Below are 17,500 nucleotides of genomic sequence, written 5' to 3'. Positions count from 1 at the left end.
GGGCCCTGTTAAATGGCAGGAGCAGCAGTTTTCTTTGAGCCGCTCGTGGCTCTTTGTTTGTGGCTCAAAGAGAATCGTCGACGCAGCGCGGCTCACAGAGGCTCACAGAGGCTCACAGAGGCGTCTCTTTTGTGGGAAAAGCCGCGGGGCCCCGTCCCCCCCCTGCCGCCCCCCCGCCGCCCCCCCCGTCGCTCCTGCCGCTGTATAAATATCCACGTCCAAGTTTTCCCAGCGACACTGAGCGACGCACAGACGCAGCATGTCACAGTACTCTGGGAAGGTGAGTGCACACACACTTTCTCCTTTTGTCCTTTTGGTGAAGTTTATTATTTTATCTTCTGGTTGAACACGAGCAGCAAAGAGCAAAACGACACCACAGCTCGGATCAGAATAAAACTAAATAAAAAGAACTGAGTGATTTAGTTAAATGAAAGTTTAAAATACCAGAAAAAAATCCTTCCTCGTCCGTAAACTGACTCTGGATTCTGGAAGGACTTTTCTGTGTTGATGTGAGAGACGGAAACAGACTCTAGAGTGTCCTCCTGGTCTAGTCCTGGTCTAGTCCTGGTTTAGTCCTGGTTTAGTCCTGGTTTAGTCCTGGTCTAGTCCTGGTCTAGTCCTGGTCTAGTCCTGGTTCAGTCCTGGTTCAGTCCTGGTTTAGTCCTGGTTTAGTCCTGGTTTAGTCCTGGTTTAGTCCTGGTTCAGTCCTGGTTTAGTCCTGGTTTAGTCCTGGTTTAGTCCTGGTCCAGTCCTGGTTTAGTTCCTGGTTCAGTCCTGGTTTAGTCCTGGTTTAGTCCTGGTCCAGTCCTGGTTTAGTCCTGGTTTAGTCCTGGTTTAGTCCTGGTTCAGTCCTGGTTTAGTCCTGGTTCAGTCCTGGTTTAGTCCTGGTTCAGTCCTGGTTCAGTCCTGGTTTAGTCCTGGTTTAGTCCTGGTCAGTCCTGGTTTAGTCCTGGTTCAGTCCTGGTTTAGTCCTGTTTTAGTCCTGGTTTAGTCCTGGTTCAGTCCTGGTTTTAGTCCTGTTTAGTCCTGGTTTAGTCCTGGTTCAGTCCTGGTTTAGTCCTGGTTCAGTCCTGGTTTAGTCCTGGTTTTAGTCCTGGTTCAGTCCTGGTTTAGTCCTGGTTTAGTCCTGGTTTAGTCCTGGTTCAGTCCTGGTTTAGTCCTGGTTTAGTCCTGGTTTAGTCCTGGTTTAGTCCTGGTTTAGTCCTGGTTTAGTCCTGGTTTAGTCCTGGTTCAGTCCTGGTTAGTCCTGGTTTAGTCCTGGTTTCAGTCCTGGTTTAGTCCTGGTTCAGTCCTGGTTTAGTCCTGGTTCAGTCCTGGTTCAGTCCTGGTTTAGTCCTGGTTTAGTCCTGGTTCAGTCCTGGTTTAGTCCTGGTTCAGTCCTGGTTTAGTCCTGGTCAGTCCTGGTTTAGTCCTGGTTCAGTCCTGGTTCAGTGTTTTGTTGTTGTTTTTTCAGATCACTTTTTACGAGGGGAAATGCTTCACCGGGAGGAAGCTGGAGGTCAGGGGAGACTGTGACAACTTCCAGGACCGAGGCTTCATGAACAGGTGTGTGACTGCGGCAGAGTGGTTTGCCTCGTGAACAGGAAGTGATCACGGACGCGCTTCCGGCTCGTCTCTCTCTCTCTCTGTCAGTGTTGATTTTATTTCACTCATTTTGTGCGTAAATTCAGATCTGAACGTTACGAGCGGACGGATCAGAATGAGGCGGTTGTGGGTTTGACTCCGCGCGTGTGTGTGTGTGTGTGACTGTGACCGTGGCAGAGTGGTTAGCCTGTCTCTCCCTCCTCAGGGTGAACTCCATCCGCGTGGAGAGCGGCGCGTGGATCTGCTTCGACCACCCGGACTTCAGGGGGCAGCAGTACATCCTGGAGCACGGAGAGTACCCCGAGTTTCAGCGCTGGAACTCCCACAACGACCACATGGGCTCCTGCAAACCCATCCGCATGGTACCGCCTTCACGCCCGCTTTAGTCCCGCCCCTGTCCTGTCCGTCCCTGTCCGTCCCTGTCTGTCCCTGTCCGTCCCTGTCTGTCCCTGTCTGTTGAGGACTTTGTAAAATGGTGTGACGAGTCAAATTTACACCTAAATGTGTCCAAAATGGAGGATGTGATGATGGTTTTACATTCGCCTCTCGCGCTGATGCCGTTTACTCGACCAACACGTCGGTTCTTATCGTCCTTTTCGAACTGCAGCTTCCTCTCAGTTCGCACCAAGTTTGTCGCAACGGCCGACAAGAATCCACGGCCAGTTCCTCGCGAAAGAAAATCGTTTTTTGACGTCGAGGAAAGAAGAAGAGAAGGGGAAGAGGAGCGAAGCGCGACGTTTGAAAAAGGACAAACAGTCGCTGCGTTTCTCTTTCCTTGGAAAATCTTCTATACGACCTTTAAATTTAAAAAGTCCCGCCTCCCGTCGAGCGAACGAATCCTGACGCTGCAGGTCACACGGTTTACACCAAGTGAAACCAGCTCACGAATCAGACTGAACCTCGAGTCCTGTGACTGTACTCAGTGTTGGGAAGTTTACTTTTAAAATGTAATCCCCTACAGATTACAGATTACACACATCAAAATGTAGTTTGTAACGTAATCCATTAAATTACTTAAAGTGAGTAATGTAATCTGATTACTTTGGATTACTTGATTTGCTGTAGAGAAGAAAAGACCAGGAAATCGTAACATAAGATGTTTTATCTGATAAAAGAAAATGACAAACCCAGATTTTACTGAACCAGATTAAAAATATTATTGATAGAAAATGAGGAAACACGACCACACAGCAGGATTTACTCCTGTTCAATCCTGCTTTAGTTTTGTTTTAGTCCTGGTTTAGACCTGGTTTAGTCCTGGTTTAGTCCTGGTTTAGACCTGGTTTAGTCCTGGTTTAGTCCTGGTTTAGTCCTGGTTTAGACCTGGTTTCCTGTTTAGTTTAGTCCTGGTTTAGTCTGGTTTAGACCTGGTTTAGTCCTGGTTTAGTCCTGGTTTAGTCCTGGTTTAGTCCTGGTTTAGACCTGGTTTAGTCCTGGTTTAGTCCTGGTTTAGTCCTGGTTTAGTCCTGGTTTAGTCCTGGTTTAGTCCTGGTTTAGACCTGGTTTATACTGGTTTCCTGGTTTAGTCCTGGTTTAGTCCTGGTTTAGTCCTGGTTTAGACCTGGTTTAGTCCTGGTTTAGTCCTGGTTTAGTCCTGGTTTAGACCTGGTTTAGTCCTGGTTTAGTCCTGGTTTAGACCTGGTTTAGTCCTGGTTTAGTCCTGGTTTAGACCTGGTTTAGACCTGGTTTAGTCCTGGTTAGTCCTGGTTTAGTCCTGGTTTATTCCTTTAGTCCTGGTTTAGTCCTGGTTTATTCCTGGTTTAGTCCTGGTTTAGTCCTGGTTTAGTCCTGGTTTAGTCCTGGTTTAGTCCTGGTTTAGTCCTGGTTTAGTCCTGGTTTAGTCCTGGTTTAGTTTCCGGCAGTGAGTGGAATTACCGAGGAAAAAAAAGGGATTTAGCCCAAAATGTGAAAACAGTAAAATCTCTCTGTGTTTAATCCATTTATTTCAACAAAGTAACTGTAATCCAATTCCCACTCACTGAAACAGTAACTGTAACTGAAAACAGTTACTCATCATTTGTACTCTGATTACTCCAGTACATGTAATCTGTTACTCCCCAACACTGACTACACCTAAATGTTTCCAAGACGAAGGACATGGTGATGGAGTTTGGGGAGCGAGCGCCTCAGTGACGTCACACAGATAAAGGTTCAGTCAGTGTGTGACTCGTGTAAATATCTTGGAACAATCACTGATTCAATATTGAGTTTTGATGAGAATTGTTCTGTTGTGTGTAAAAGAGGCTCCAGCGTCTTCACTGTCTGAGGAACAGAACCACGATGACTCTGTTTTATAAAACATTTATGGAATCAGTTTGAACGTTTTCATTGGTCTCGTGGTTTGGAGCGACTCTGATAAAATCAACAACTCCCTGAATCAGTCGTTAAACGGGCGAGTCGGTGATTGTTCATCCTCAGAACTAATGACGGGCATTCGATGAAATTTTCTTAATCGATCGTTGGAAGAATTAATGATCGATTATCGATTAATCATGAACGTTTTTCTATTAAAATGATCATCATTATTATTACTATCTGCACTAATCTGCATCAATAAATTCAACTTTACGACATATAAACATAACGACTCTAGATCCACATCAGCTGTTTGACATTATAATGTGTTTAATTCAGTTTTGTTCAAATCTCACACAAACAAAACTTAAAACCACATCACTAATTTACATAAACTAAGTGAAGATAAAACTCCAGCTCTTGTGTCGCTGATGTGGTTCAACTTGTGTTGGATTAAAAGACATGACTCAGGTGAATACAGGTCAGTGTGACCAGATTTGTGTTTGTCAAAACCAGGACAGCGTACGGGGGGAGGGGGGCGGGGCCTCGTCATCCACATTGAGCGACTCTCACCTGGAAAAACTTTTTCCCACTGGACACAGAAACATATGTGCTGCTTTATCCACTGTGCACATGGACTCACACTTGTCCCAACGCAACGGAAAGTGTGGAATTTCTTCTACAAATCCTGGTTAAATCCACATTTGTGCTTCGGTTCGTTACAGACTGACCCACTGTTTGTGTCTCGCTCCTTCTGATGCAGAGACACATGTACACACCTGTTTGGTCACGACACACACACATACATTCAGTTTGTCCAGTAAAATCAACGGAATCCATGAAATTCTTAATGATCAATTATCGATTAATCGATTAATCGATTAATCATGCCCATCACTAGTCAGAGCCGCTGGACTCGAGACACTTACAGACGACGTCCCAGAGGATTTTAAGAGACGAGCAACATCCACTAAACTCAGAGTTTCAGCTGCTTCTCTTTGGTCTGAGGTTTTTAGTCCCAACATCTAGAACGAATCGTTTTAAAAGGAGCTTCGTTCCAGCCGCTGTCGAACTTATGAATAAATTGTCATCTATTTATCTAAGATTGTGTGTTTTGAACATATTTAAGATTTATTGTGATTTTAGCCGAGCCTGATGGATGAATTTATTTGGTCGTTTATGGAACAAACCGTTCTCCTCTGGAGCATCTGTAAAACTTTATTTTGTAATTGTGTTTTTCTGTGTGTTTTGTGGATGATGAAATGTGAAATGTGGAACCTGCCGCTCAAATGTGCAAAACAAATTTACCTACAAATTTATCTACAGGTACGAATAAAGCGACCGAACCAAACCTAACCTGTCCCCGCTTACCTCTGTCCTCTGTCCTCTGTCCTCTGTCCTCTGTCCTGTCCTCTGTCCTCTGTCCTCTGTCCTCTGTCCTCTGTCCTCTGTCCTCTGTCCTCTGTCCTCTGTCCTCTGTCCTCTGTCTCTGTCCTCTGTCCTCTGTCCTCTGTCCTCTGTCCTCCTCTGTCCTCTGTCCTCTGTCCTCTGTCCTCTGTCCTCTGTCCCTGTCCTCTGTCCTCTGTCCTCTGTCCTCTGTCCTCTGTCTCGTCCGCAGCACGGGGAGCACTATCGTATCGAGATGTTCGAGGGCTGTAACTTCTCAGGTCAGTGTGTGGAGATCTGTGACGACTGCCCCTTCCTCCAGAGCCGAGGCTTCTCCAAGAACTGCATCAACTCTGTGCGCGTCTACGGAGACGGAGCGTGAGTCCGACAACGACGCACAACGACAACAACGACAACACGACAACACAACGACGCACACACACGCACAACAACACAACGACAACACAACGACAACACAACGACACAACGACACAACGACAACACAACGACACAACAACACAACGACAACACACAACGACAACACAACGACACACAACGACAACACGACAACACAACGACACACAACGACACACAACGACAACACAACGACAACACAACGACACACAACGACAACACAACGACGACAACGACACAACGACGCACAACGACACACAACAACGACACACAACGACAACACAACGACAACACAACGACGACACAACGACACACAACGACGACACAACGACAACACAACGACAACACAACGACACACAACGACAACACAACGACAAACGACAACACAACGACAACACAACGACACACAACGACAACACAACGACAACACAGATGCACATCATTTACAAAGATTATAGTTTATATTTCATACAGTTTGGTTCTCGATATTATTGGAAGAAATTATTGATAAATTACACAACATGAATCGTCAGACTCAAGGCAACGCAGACCAAGACCAGAGTCCGAGACCGAGACAAGACCAAGACCAAGACCAGAGTCCGAGACCGAGACAAGACCAAGACCAAGACCAGAGTCCGAGACCGAGACAAGACCAAGACCACAGAGTCCGAGACCGAGACAAGACCAAGACTGAGACCAAGACCACAGAGTCCGAGACTGAGACCGAGACTGAGACAAGACCAAGACCGAGACCGAGGCCGAAATCGAGACCACTAGTCTGATTCGTGAGCTGGTTTCACTTGGTGGAAACCGTGTGACCTGCAGCATTAGGATTCGTTCACTCGACAGGAGACGGGGACTTTTTTTATTGAACCAGTCGCTGCTGTTTGGTCGTGTCGTTTGTAAAGCTCCAAATCCTGTAAGAAGAAGAACAATAACGTCTTTTCCCCGAGATCAAATTCACCAAACTATTCTCTTTGTTCAGAGTTTAAATCCTCGGGGATCTGGGGGAATGTCTGTCTTCATCTACGTCCACATCGACGATTTGTTTACTGTTGTACTGAAACACAAAATGGACACAGACGGACGACACGACCACGACGATGTCAGGACTTCACAGCTCACAGCTGATTGGTCAGTGTGCGTCTATAACTTCTGGGGTTTTTGCAAAAACCGTCCAGTGTTTTCTGATTCTGATCTAGAGAAATGAATTTAATTGGAGGCACTAGGGGGCGCCAGACTGACACCAGCCCACAGCCCATCGAGACCAAATCAAGACCATTTTTATCATTTTCGACATTTATTTGTCTTTTAGGTATTTTGGTAGATTTGTATCAGTGTTTTTTTTTAAATATCTCAGAAAACACTGGACGTTTTTGGCAAAAACCCCAGAGGTTATAGACGTGCACTGACCAATCAGCTGTGAGCTGTGAAGTCCTGACATCGTCGTGGTCGTGGCGTTTGTCTGTGTCCCTTTTGTGTTTCAGTACAACAGTAAACAAATCGTCGATGTGGACGTAGATGTAGACAGACATTCCCCAGATCCCCGAGGATTTAAAGTCTGAACAAAGAGAATATTTGGTGAATTTGATCTCGGGGAAAAGACGTTATTGTTCTTCTTCTTACAGGATTTGGAGCTTTACAAACGACACGACCAAACAGCAGCGATTGGTTCAATAAAAAAAGTCTCCGTCTCCTGTCGAGTGAATGAATCCTAATGCTGCAGGTCACACGGTTTACACCAAGTGAAACCAGCTCACGAATCAGACTAAATCTCGAGTCGTATGTTCAAACAAACCCTCGTGTTGATTGGTCAAAGTGTCAAAGTGAAACAAACCAAAAACTGAACCTTCAGTCAGACCCAGTTGATGTGAGTCTGACCCGTCCACAAACTGTTTCCTCCTGCGGGTTTTTCACAAATGAAATAATCTGGATTTCAGGTCAAACAGGCTGAAGTTTGTCAGATACAAAAATCCTAAACTCTGATCACGCCTCATTTCAAGACTCACCAGGTTCACAAACACCAGAGATATTTGATCTTAAAAGAACTCTCATGGATTTAACCCTCAGTTTCTCCACAGATGAGGGATGTAGACCTGGTTCAGTCCTGGTTCAGTCCAGGTTTAGTCCTGGTTCAGTCCTGGTTCTGTCCTGGTTCAGTCCTGGTTTAGTCCTGGTCTAGTCCTGGTCCTGACCTTTGCCCTCTGTGCAGGTGGGTGATGTACGAGGAGCCAAACTTCCGCGGGCGCATGTACATCGTGGAGCGCGGCTGTTACTGCAGTCACAACGAGTGGCAGGCCCAGAACCCCAACATCCAGTCCATCCGCCGCGTCGTCAACTACTTCTGAGCCCTGACCTTTCACCTGTGACCCCGCCGTGACCCCCCCGTGACCCCGCTGACCTCTGACACATGTCGCACAAATAAAACGGACTCCAAATATACGACAACTTTTCTACCAAACGCCTCCGTGTGTTTTTATTCACTTTACACAAGCACAAACTGAACACTAGTCCAGGTCTAGTCCAGGTCTAGTCCTGCTCTAGTCCAGGTCTAGTCGTAGTGTAGTTCTGGTTTAGTTAATTTAATTTGGCATCAAATGGAAAAAAAAACCCAAAAAAACATGACATTTTGGGGCATTTTTATTCATAAAATGTGTTGAAATATTTGAAAACCTCTTTTCAAACCTTTTTCTCTTTTGTTTGTTAAAATGCAGAAAAGTGTTTAGTTTGTTCTATTTACTCACCATATTTTACCTTAAAATAAAAAAGAGCAAGTACAATGGAAGCCTCACAGAAACTCATAATTATGAGTTTTAAAGTCATAATTAGGAGTTTCTGTGAGTCTTTTATTTTTTATTTACTGGTGGAAATTGGCTTCCAAATGATGGTGTTTGTTTTTCCAAATGAAATTTGTTAAAGTATTAATTTCTATGGCAGTTTGAGTCGTTTACATAAAGTGAAAGTGCAGGACAAACCTTCAGCCTCAGTCACATCTGCGTCCAAAAACAGAAATGTCCCTTTGCAGTCACATGTTTAATATTGTACTGGTGTTTTACAGTTTTAAAGTGAAGTTTTGTTCTTGTCTGTCTGACATGTTTTTACACAGGTTGATGCCAAGATACTGTAGGTGTTGTACAAAAAACACTATTTCACATTTACACTTAAGTTAAGTTTGAGTCCAGCGGCAACAGAAAACTACTCGACAAGAGAAACGGCAAAGTCAACCTGATTTTTATCTTGTAAAAATACTTCTTTCTTTACCAAAAATATTGACACCATGAATAACTTGATTATAATATAAAATAATAATAAATAAATTATATTCAAATACTAAATAAATGATTTTCACCCCGTTTACGTTAAATCTTGTGGCCAATGAGAGAGCACGCAGCACGCAGATGCGGAAGTGCGGGTGTAAACACAAACGCTGCTAATGCTAATGCTAATGCTAATGCTAACGCTACCTCCGTGCCCCCGGCGGCTCCTCCTCCTCCGCCGCTCCGCTGCACTTTGCCCCGCTCCTCCTCCGCTCCTCCTCCGCTCCGCAGGCTCCCATGGCCGGTGTCGCCCTGAAAACTCTCGCTGCTCGGCGTCTGGTCCATTTGTCGCGGTAAGAATCCAGAAAAAACAGACTTTAGGAGAGTTTGTTGGGGGTCCGCGGGCTGTGGACGCTCCGGAGTCCGGACACAGGCGCGTCTCTGCGGGTCACAGAGGACAAGACCCCGACAACAAACCGACAACAACCCGACAACAACCCGACAACAACCCGACAACAACCGACAACAACCCGACAATAAACCCGACAACAACCCGACAACAACCCGACAATAAACCTCCTGCTCACGGGAGGGCATCTGGTTTAACTGCTCCTGTTGTGTAAAGGCCAGCGGCACGTTTAGAGCTGCTCCTTTGACTAAATAAAACCGTTTATAAAAATAATAAAAGTTATATAAACGGATTTAGAGGATTTGTGACCTGAATGACCTAAAGATAAAACACAGATAAATACAAAAAATACTTGAACCTGTTTGTGTGTTTCACGTGAATCCAGTTTTCAGAAATATCCACGACTTCATCTGACAGATTATAAGTAAACTGATGTTGTGTTGGAAAACATCGGTGTTGTATTTGACCTTTGCCCTCCATTCTCTCCTCTCGTGACCCCGCGGTGACCCCAGCGCTCACACTCTGAAGAAATATAAAAGAATAAAAAACATGAACAAGTAAATAAACACCTCAATAATGATTTCACAGTCTGTGATCACATGTGGATGGACTGGACCGGGTCTAAACCGGGACTAAACCAGGACTGGACCAGGACTGGACCAGGACCGGACCAGGACCGAACCAGGACCAAACTGCGACTGGACCGGGACTGGACCAAGACTCAACTCTCAAGATTTTATGAATACTAAAAACTGTTTAAGAATAATGAATTACTCAGACAGATGGTCGTTGTCTCCTCTTCTGTTAAGAACAGGGTCATTCTTCACCATTTCATCAAATTTCCAGAAAATCTCACGCATCATGTTTTTTTTTTAATTTGAAAAAATGACCAGCTGGTCCCAAACGATCGTGTACCAACCCTGAGGCTTTAGTCATTTTTGATCAATACTTTTTAAGTTACAGTTCATTTTATGAGGGGAGGATGTGTCCATTTACAGGCCCAAAATCACATCATTTTTTCTCGTCTGTTTTCAGGTGGATTTCTCTGTAAGTGTCACACACACAGAGGCTGAAATGTTGTAGGTTCGTTCTCCTCGACTCTGTGTTCAAATCACATCTGTCCAAAGTTTAGAATCTCAACTCATCGTCATTTTATATGAACTTAAAAATGAAAAAAAAAAAACTTGTTCATTTCTGTGGCGTTCCGTTTTTAGCCCTTTTTAAACCTACTTGTAGGTGTAGGAGATCCTTGAATTTTTTTGAGAATCAAGATTTGTACTTGGACTGTTAAAAAAAAAATCACAGAATGTTGAAAATGTGAAATGTGTTGTGTGTGAAAATGTAACATGGTCTGATTTTCACATGTCATTTATTCATTTCTGGCTTGTGGGTAGTGATGAAAATTTTTGAATAATTTTTGTTTGAAAGAGCAGAAAAAGACCTTTCATATGGCACCAAACATGTATTTTATGAAACTCCTTCAGTTTTTAATTGTATCTTGAACGTTGGTGTTTTTGAGGTTTCAGTCAGTCAATGGGATTTTGGGCCCCGACACATCCTCCCCTCATAAAATGAGCTGTAACTTAAAAAGTGTTGATCGAAAATGACTAAAACTTCACAGGGTTGGTACACGATCGTTTGGGACCAGCTGGTCTTTTTTTCAAAATTTTTAAAAAACATGATGCATGAGATTTTCTGGAAATTTGATGAAATGGCGTGGAATGACCCGAATACAAAGGAAATGTTTAAAAATTATGAATTATTCTCACAGATTGTCGTCGTCTGCTGCTCTGTTCAGAAAACACAATATTTTGACATATTTAATGTGAACATAAACTGTATTTGTCTGTTCATTTACTTTTGTCAGATGTTTTACTCAGATCTTTTGACTCTTTTTCATGTTCACACCTGAACTACGAGACACTACAGACACTTTTCTCTTCCCTTGTGCAGAAAACTCGAGTCCAGAGGCCGAGTCTCTGGAATCATTTAACCCAAACTCTCAGATCGATTTCCTCTCGAGACGATTTTAAAAGACAAATAAAACAAACATTGATTTGTAATGATATTTAAATATTCACCACTGAAAGTCCACGTGTCTCTTCAGGATTAGAGCTGTGCAAAAATATCAAAATATCGACATATCGTATCGTTTAATGTGATGATACAGTATCGTTATCATGTTCTGTTGTATCGATATATCGCCAAGAGGATTTTTTGGTTTATTTTACTGAATGATTTAGTTCCAGTTCAGTTTATGCGACACATTTGACATTTTCACTGTTTGAGGATTAAAATGTTTGTGTTTCAGATGAACTTTACACAAGACGTGATTTAACAAAGACTTTTAGTGTCACACAGGATTTAGACTTTACTTTTTACTGAACCGTATTGAATCGATTTGAAATAAATCGTATCGAATTGTAAGCTCACTGTGTTGCGGTATGTATCGTATCGTATCGGCATCTTCCTCATGACCCCAGCCCTGTTCACGTTTGTTGTGGTAAAATGTATTTGGAGGTGATTTTACGAGACACTGAAGTTCTCCTCTTTTCTCCTGCTCAGGTTTTTTCTTTTGTTTCTACTTGTGTGAAATGTTGTTTTTAATTTACAGCGTGTGCAAATAAAATCTCTCACTTCAGCCGTTGTGGAAAAAGTCTGATGTGTCGAGCGTCTCGGCAAAACCAAACCAAACCAAACCAAACCGACCTGGACCGTGATCCGGGTCGGACTTCAGCTTCAGCCTGTGGAGCTTCGTGTGTGTGACGAACGCTCGGCGCGGTGGTGTTTTTGGTGAATATAATAAATGTTTTTGTACGTGTCGTGTGTTTCAGGTTTGTTCGTCCGTGTGTGGTTCCGCGCCTCAAGCTGCACGTGGCGGCGTCTCCTCTCAGGATGGGTGAGTCTGGTTGGCTGAAGCGTTCAAGCCGGAGTCAGGGTCTGGGGTCGGGGTCTGGGGTCTGGGGGGGGGGGTCTGGGGGGTCTGGGGTCTGGGGTCTGGGGTCTGGGGTCTGGGGTCTGGGGTCTGGGGTCTGGGGTCTGGGGTCTGGGGGGTGGGGTCGGGGTCTGGGGGGTCTGGGGTCGGGGGGTCTGGTTCTGGGTTGGAGTCTGGGGTCGGGGTCTGGGTCTGGGTCTGGGTTGGAGTCTGGGGTCGGGGTCTGGGTCTGGGTCTGGGTTGGAGTCTGGGGTCGGGGGTCTGGGTCTGGGTCTGGTTCTGGGTTGGAGTCTGGGGTCGGGGTCCGGGTCTGGGTCTGGTTCTGGGTTGGAGTCTGGGTCTGGTTCTGGGTTGGAGTCTGGGTCTGGTTCTGGGTTGGAGTCTGGGTCTGGGTCCGGGCGTTGAACCTGAAGCTGAAGATGAAGAGTGTTGGTGTTGGTTGGTGTTTTTTGCGCAGGAGCTTCGGTGGAGCAGTTCGAGGAGGCAAAGTCCAAACTGTCGACTCTGAAAAACGACCCCGGAAACGAAGCCAAGCTGAAGATCTACGCTCTGTTCAAACAGGCCACCGTGGGGCGCTGCAGCACGGCCCGGCCCGGCATGATCGACTTCATCAACCGAGCCAAGTGGGACGCCTGGAACGCCCTGGGAGACACCGCACAGGTCCAGGACTGAACCGGGACTGAACCGGGACTGAGCCGGGACTGAACCGGGACTGAACCGGGACTGAACCGGGACTGAACGGGACTGAACCGGGACTGAAGGACTGGGACTGAACCGGGACTGAACCGGGACTGAACGGGACTGAACGGGACTGAACCGGGACTGAACCGGGAACCGGGACTGAACCGGGACTGAACCGGGACTGAACCGGGACTGAACCGGGACTAAAGCGGGACTGAACCGGGACTGAACCGGGACTGAACCGGGACTGAACCGGGACTGAACGGGACTGAAACTGCGGGACTGAACCGGGACTGAACCGGGACTGAACCGGGACTGAACTGGGACTGAAGACCGGGACTGAACCGGGACTGAACCGGGACTGAACCGGGACTAAAGCGGGACTGAACCGGGACTGAACCGGGACTGAACCGGGACTGAACTGGGACTAAATTGGGACTGAACCGGGACTGAACCGGGACTGAACCGGGACTGAACCGGGACTGAACCGGGACTGAAGCGGGACTGAAGCGGGACTGAACCGGGACTGAACCGGGACTGAACCGGGACTAAACCGGGACTAAATTGGGACTAAACTGGGACTAAACCGTATCAGGACAGAACTAGGATGGAACCAGGACTGAACCAGGTCTAAACCAGGTCTGGACCTGGACTAAAGCGCGGGTCTGTTTCCAGGACGACGCCCGTCAGCAGTACTGCGATCTGATTGGCTCCCTGGTGGCGGCTGAAGGAGGAAGTGCCTCCGTCGCCGCTCGGCCTGCTGGGAGTTTGAGTTCACCGTACGAGACGCTGCTGGTGACGACGGAAAACAACATCACGACCATCACCCTGAACCGCCCCGCCAAGAAGAACGCCATCACCACCGAGGTACCGGACCGGGACTAGACCAGGACTAAACCAGGACTAGACCAGGACTAGACTGACCCGCCAAGAAGAACGCCATCACCACCGAGGTACCGGACCGGGACTAGACCAGGACTAGACCAGGACTAGACTGACCCGCCAAGAAGAACGCCATCACCACCGAGGTACCGGACCGGGACTAGACCGGGACTAAACCAGGACTAGACTGACCCGCCAAGAAGAACGCCATCACCACCGAGGTACCGGACCAGGACTAGACCAGGACTAGACCAGGACTAGACCAGGACTAGACCAGGACTAGACTGACCCGCCAAGAAGAACGCCATCACCACCGAGGTACCGGACCGGACCGACAGGACTAGACCAGGACTAGACCAGGACTAGACCAGGACTAGACCAGGACTAGACCAGGACTAGACTGACCCGCCAAGAAGAACGCCATCACCACCGAGGTACCGGACCAGGACTAGACCAGGACTAGACCAGGACTAGACCAGGACTAGACCAGGACTAAACCAGGACTAGACCAGGACTAGACCAGGACTAGACTGACCCGCCAAGAAGAACGCCATCACCACCGAGGTACCGGACCAGGACTAGACCAGGACTAGACCAGGACTAGACCAGGACTAGACTGACCCGCCAAGAAGAACGCCATCACCACCGAGGTACCGGACCGGGACTAGACCAGGACTAGACCAGGACTAGACCAGGACTAGACCGACCCGCCAAGAAAAACGCCATCACCACCGAGGTACTGGACCAGGACTAGACCAGGACTAGACCAGGACTAGACTGACCCGCCAAGAAAAACGCCATCACCACCGAGGTACCGGACCAGGACTAGACCAGGACTAGACCAGGACTAAACCAGGACTAAACCAGGACCAGACCAGGACCAGACCAGGACTAGACCAGGACTAAACCAGGACTAAACCAGGACTAAACCAGGACCAGACCAGGACTAAACCAGGACTAAACCAGGACTAACCAGGACTAAACCAGGACTAAACCAGGACTAAACCAGGACTAGACCAGGACTAAACCAGGACTAGACCAGGACCAAACCAGGACCAGACCAGGACTAGACTGACCTGCCAAGAAGAACGCCATCACCACCGAGGTACTGGACCAGGACCAGACCAGGACTAAACTGGGACCAGACCGGGACTAGACCAGGACTGGACCAGGACCAGACCAGGACTAAACTGGGACCAGACCGGGACTAGACCAGGACTAGACCAGGACCGGACCAGGACTAAACCAGGTCTATCTGTGTGTCAGATGTACAGGGAGATCATGGCGGCTCTGGATCAGGCGTCGTCGGACTCGTCGGTTCTCACCGTCTTCACCGGTAAAACTCTTCCTCTCTGATTTTAAACTCGTCTTCACGTTTAGTTTGATTTGGTTTTTTGTTTTTTTGTTTTTTTTTTGTTCCAGGAGCCGGAGATTTTTACTGCAGCGGCAACGACCTCACCAACTTCACCGAGATCCCCGAAGGAGGACTGGAGCAGAAGGCCAAGGACGGAGGAGAACTGCTCAGGTCTGGACCGGGACTGGACCAGGACTAGACCAGGACTGGACAAGAACTGGACCAGACAGAGAGAGGAGCCACAGAGCAGCAATAGAAACTGAACTGGAGCCAGAAGTGTGCCCATGTTCACTTCCTGTTTACTGAAAATATCGACATATCGTATCGTTAATGATGATTCAGTATCGATATCGTGGGCTGTCGTAATCGATAAATCACCAAGAGGATTTTTTGGTTTATTTTACTCAATTATTTCATTACAGAGCTACAGTTTTGTTGTTTGTTTAGTCCAGGGGTCGGCAACCCAAAATGTTCAAAGAGCCATACTGGCCCGAAAAACAAAAACCAAACCTGCCTGGAGCCGCACAAAATAAAAGTCTTATATAATCCTAATGTGAAGACAACACAGGCTGTCAGTGTATGAACTATATAAAATTAAATATTAAAATGACTAAGGCTGCGTTCAGATGCACCTGAAGTTTCCCAAATCTGATTTTTTGTCTCTATGTTCCTGTATCTGATCTTTTAATGTCTGAACCACACAGATGTGATGTTTTCACATGTGACCAGGACACTTGGATCTGTGCTCCTGAAACTGATCCATATCTGATCTTTAACATGTGACTTGAGTGTGAACAGTCAGGTCACATTCATCCACCTACACGTCATCAACAAGACACAAACGTCACTATTCTGCACTGAAGCAGGCGGAAACCGGAACTGTAAAATCTCCAGGTGCTCGATGCTGCGTCCATGTTTGTTCAACTTGTGTAAACACAGAGACGCTCGCTGCGGTTGACGTCGTCGTGTCTCCAGTGTCACATGTGGGACACTTTTGGACCGTTTAATGTTCACACAGCGGATCGAATACAAGTCGCATTTAATTGGAAATGTGAACGAGCTCGAAAAAACATCGTATTTCACAAAAAAAATCGGAATTGAGCATTAAGCCCTGCAGTCTGAATGTAGACGAAGTCGGCTACAAATACAAAATGAACATTCATGATTAAAGGTTTATTTTCCCTGCAGCACATCCTGGAGAGAATGATGCACCACGTGACTACACCGCTGTGCTTTCAGTGATATTAATTCAATCATTTGTTCTTGCGGCCCGTCCGAGTTCACATACCTGCATAACAGAGCTGTCTGTTCGATATCGGGCACGTCACTCGACTCATCACAGGCAACGGAGTAAGATGGAGCTGAATTGATATCCTTGATTTGCCGATCGGTGATGTTTCCTTTCCTTCACTGTCTTTGCAGAGAGAGGCGTGTCTTTAATTCTCTGAATTATCTCGGTTTTGTTTTTGAAGTCTGAAAATAGGCACTCTGATATTTTAATGAATGGATCCTTCATGTACTCGCCATCGGTGAGCGGTTTCCTGCGCTTTACTATCTCCCGGGCTGAAACAAAACTTGCAGCAGCAGTAGAGTTTGGAGATGCAATCCACTTCTTCAAACTGTTTTTGCAGTCCTAGTTTCTCCACAAGCACTGCAATTGCACTTTTTCTCTCAGTCCCAACTGGGTGTTCGGCTGCAGCTTTAGCATGTTTTAGCTGAAAATGTCGCTCCAAATTGCTCTTCTTGTTATTTGACAACTTCTCGTTGCAAATCAAACACGCAGGCAAACGTTTCTGTCCGTTCTTTCTTAAATCCTCTGTTCTCATCATCAGTCTTTCTCTTTTTGCCTTTGGGATCCACGGCCCTTCACACCCCCCGTTTGTTTACAGCAGCCACCCTCCTGTGTCCGTGCTGCTCTGGGTCGCAGGCGATGACGCAATTCTGACACTCGGTATTTATGACATATATTTTTACAGCATAAGAATGTTTGTGTCAGGTTTTACCCCGAAAGAAACCAGGTTAAAAACGGCAACAACAAAAATCATTCCTTTTCCATTTTCACTCATTTTTGACAAAGCTCCAGGGAGCCACTAGGGGAGCGCTAAAGAGCCACATGCGGCTCCGGAGCCGCGGGTTGCCGACCCCTGGTTTAGAGGAAAGAAACTTGTTTATGCGACACATTTGACATTTTCACTGTTTGATTAAAATGTTTGTGTTTCAGATGAACTTTACACAAGAAACAAAAACTTTTAGTATCACAGACATGATTTAGAATTTAGTTTTACTGAACCATATTGAATCAA

General features: G+C 46.4%; 2 protein-coding genes across 3 annotated transcripts in view; both read left to right on the top strand.

Annotated features, from left to right (window-relative positions):
• The first annotated feature begins 1,425 nt into the window (after positions 1-1,425).
• LOC110162686 (gamma-crystallin N-B) lies at positions 1,426-8,239 on the top strand. Its single transcript, XM_020927588.2, has 4 exons — positions 1,426-1,545; positions 1,790-1,946; positions 5,498-5,643; positions 7,892-8,239. Exons 1-4 carry the CDS (start codon positions 1,538-1,540, stop codon positions 8,025-8,027), a joined length of 447 nt encoding a protein of 148 aa, XP_020783247.2. The 5' UTR covers positions 1,426-1,537; the 3' UTR covers positions 8,028-8,239.
• A 904-nt stretch (positions 8,240-9,143) lies between these two features.
• The window catches only part of eci2 (enoyl-CoA delta isomerase 2), a 15,673-nt gene continuing 7,316 nt past the window's right edge, over positions 9,144-17,500 (top strand). For both annotated transcript variants that reach the window (XM_020927587.2, XM_055151050.1), the window contains exons 1-6: positions 9,144-9,289; positions 12,180-12,244; positions 12,738-12,940; positions 13,637-13,828; positions 15,110-15,179; positions 15,266-15,368. In XM_020927587.2, coding sequence (XP_020783246.1) covers positions 9,234-9,289; positions 12,180-12,244; positions 12,738-12,940; positions 13,637-13,828; positions 15,110-15,179; positions 15,266-15,368 — 689 coding nt within the window. In that variant the 5' untranslated portion in view covers positions 9,144-9,233. The remainder of the gene's footprint in view (positions 9,290-12,179; positions 12,245-12,737; positions 12,941-13,636; positions 13,829-15,109; positions 15,180-15,265; positions 15,369-17,500) is intronic.

The sequence above is a fragment of the Boleophthalmus pectinirostris genome, unplaced genomic scaffold, assembly GCF_026225935.1.
Source record: "Boleophthalmus pectinirostris isolate CB_2022bp ecotype Guang Dong unplaced genomic scaffold, ASM2622593v1 HiC_scaffold_15, whole genome shotgun sequence".
Lineage (NCBI taxonomy): Eukaryota > Metazoa > Chordata > Actinopteri > Gobiiformes > Gobiidae > Boleophthalmus > Boleophthalmus pectinirostris.
Note: the sequence above shows the minus strand (reverse complement) of the source record. Positions and strands in the feature narration are given on the sequence as shown.

Coding starts and splice junctions, on each gene's coding strand:
- LOC110162686 (XM_020927588.2), top strand. Junction 1,947..5,497: donor CCTGCAAACCCATCCGCATG/GTACCGCCTTCA, acceptor TCTCGTCCGCAG/CACGGGGAGCACTATCGTAT. Junction 5,644..7,891: donor CGCGTCTACGGAGACGGAGC/GTGAGTCCGACA, acceptor CCCTCTGTGCAG/GTGGGTGATGTACGAGGAGC.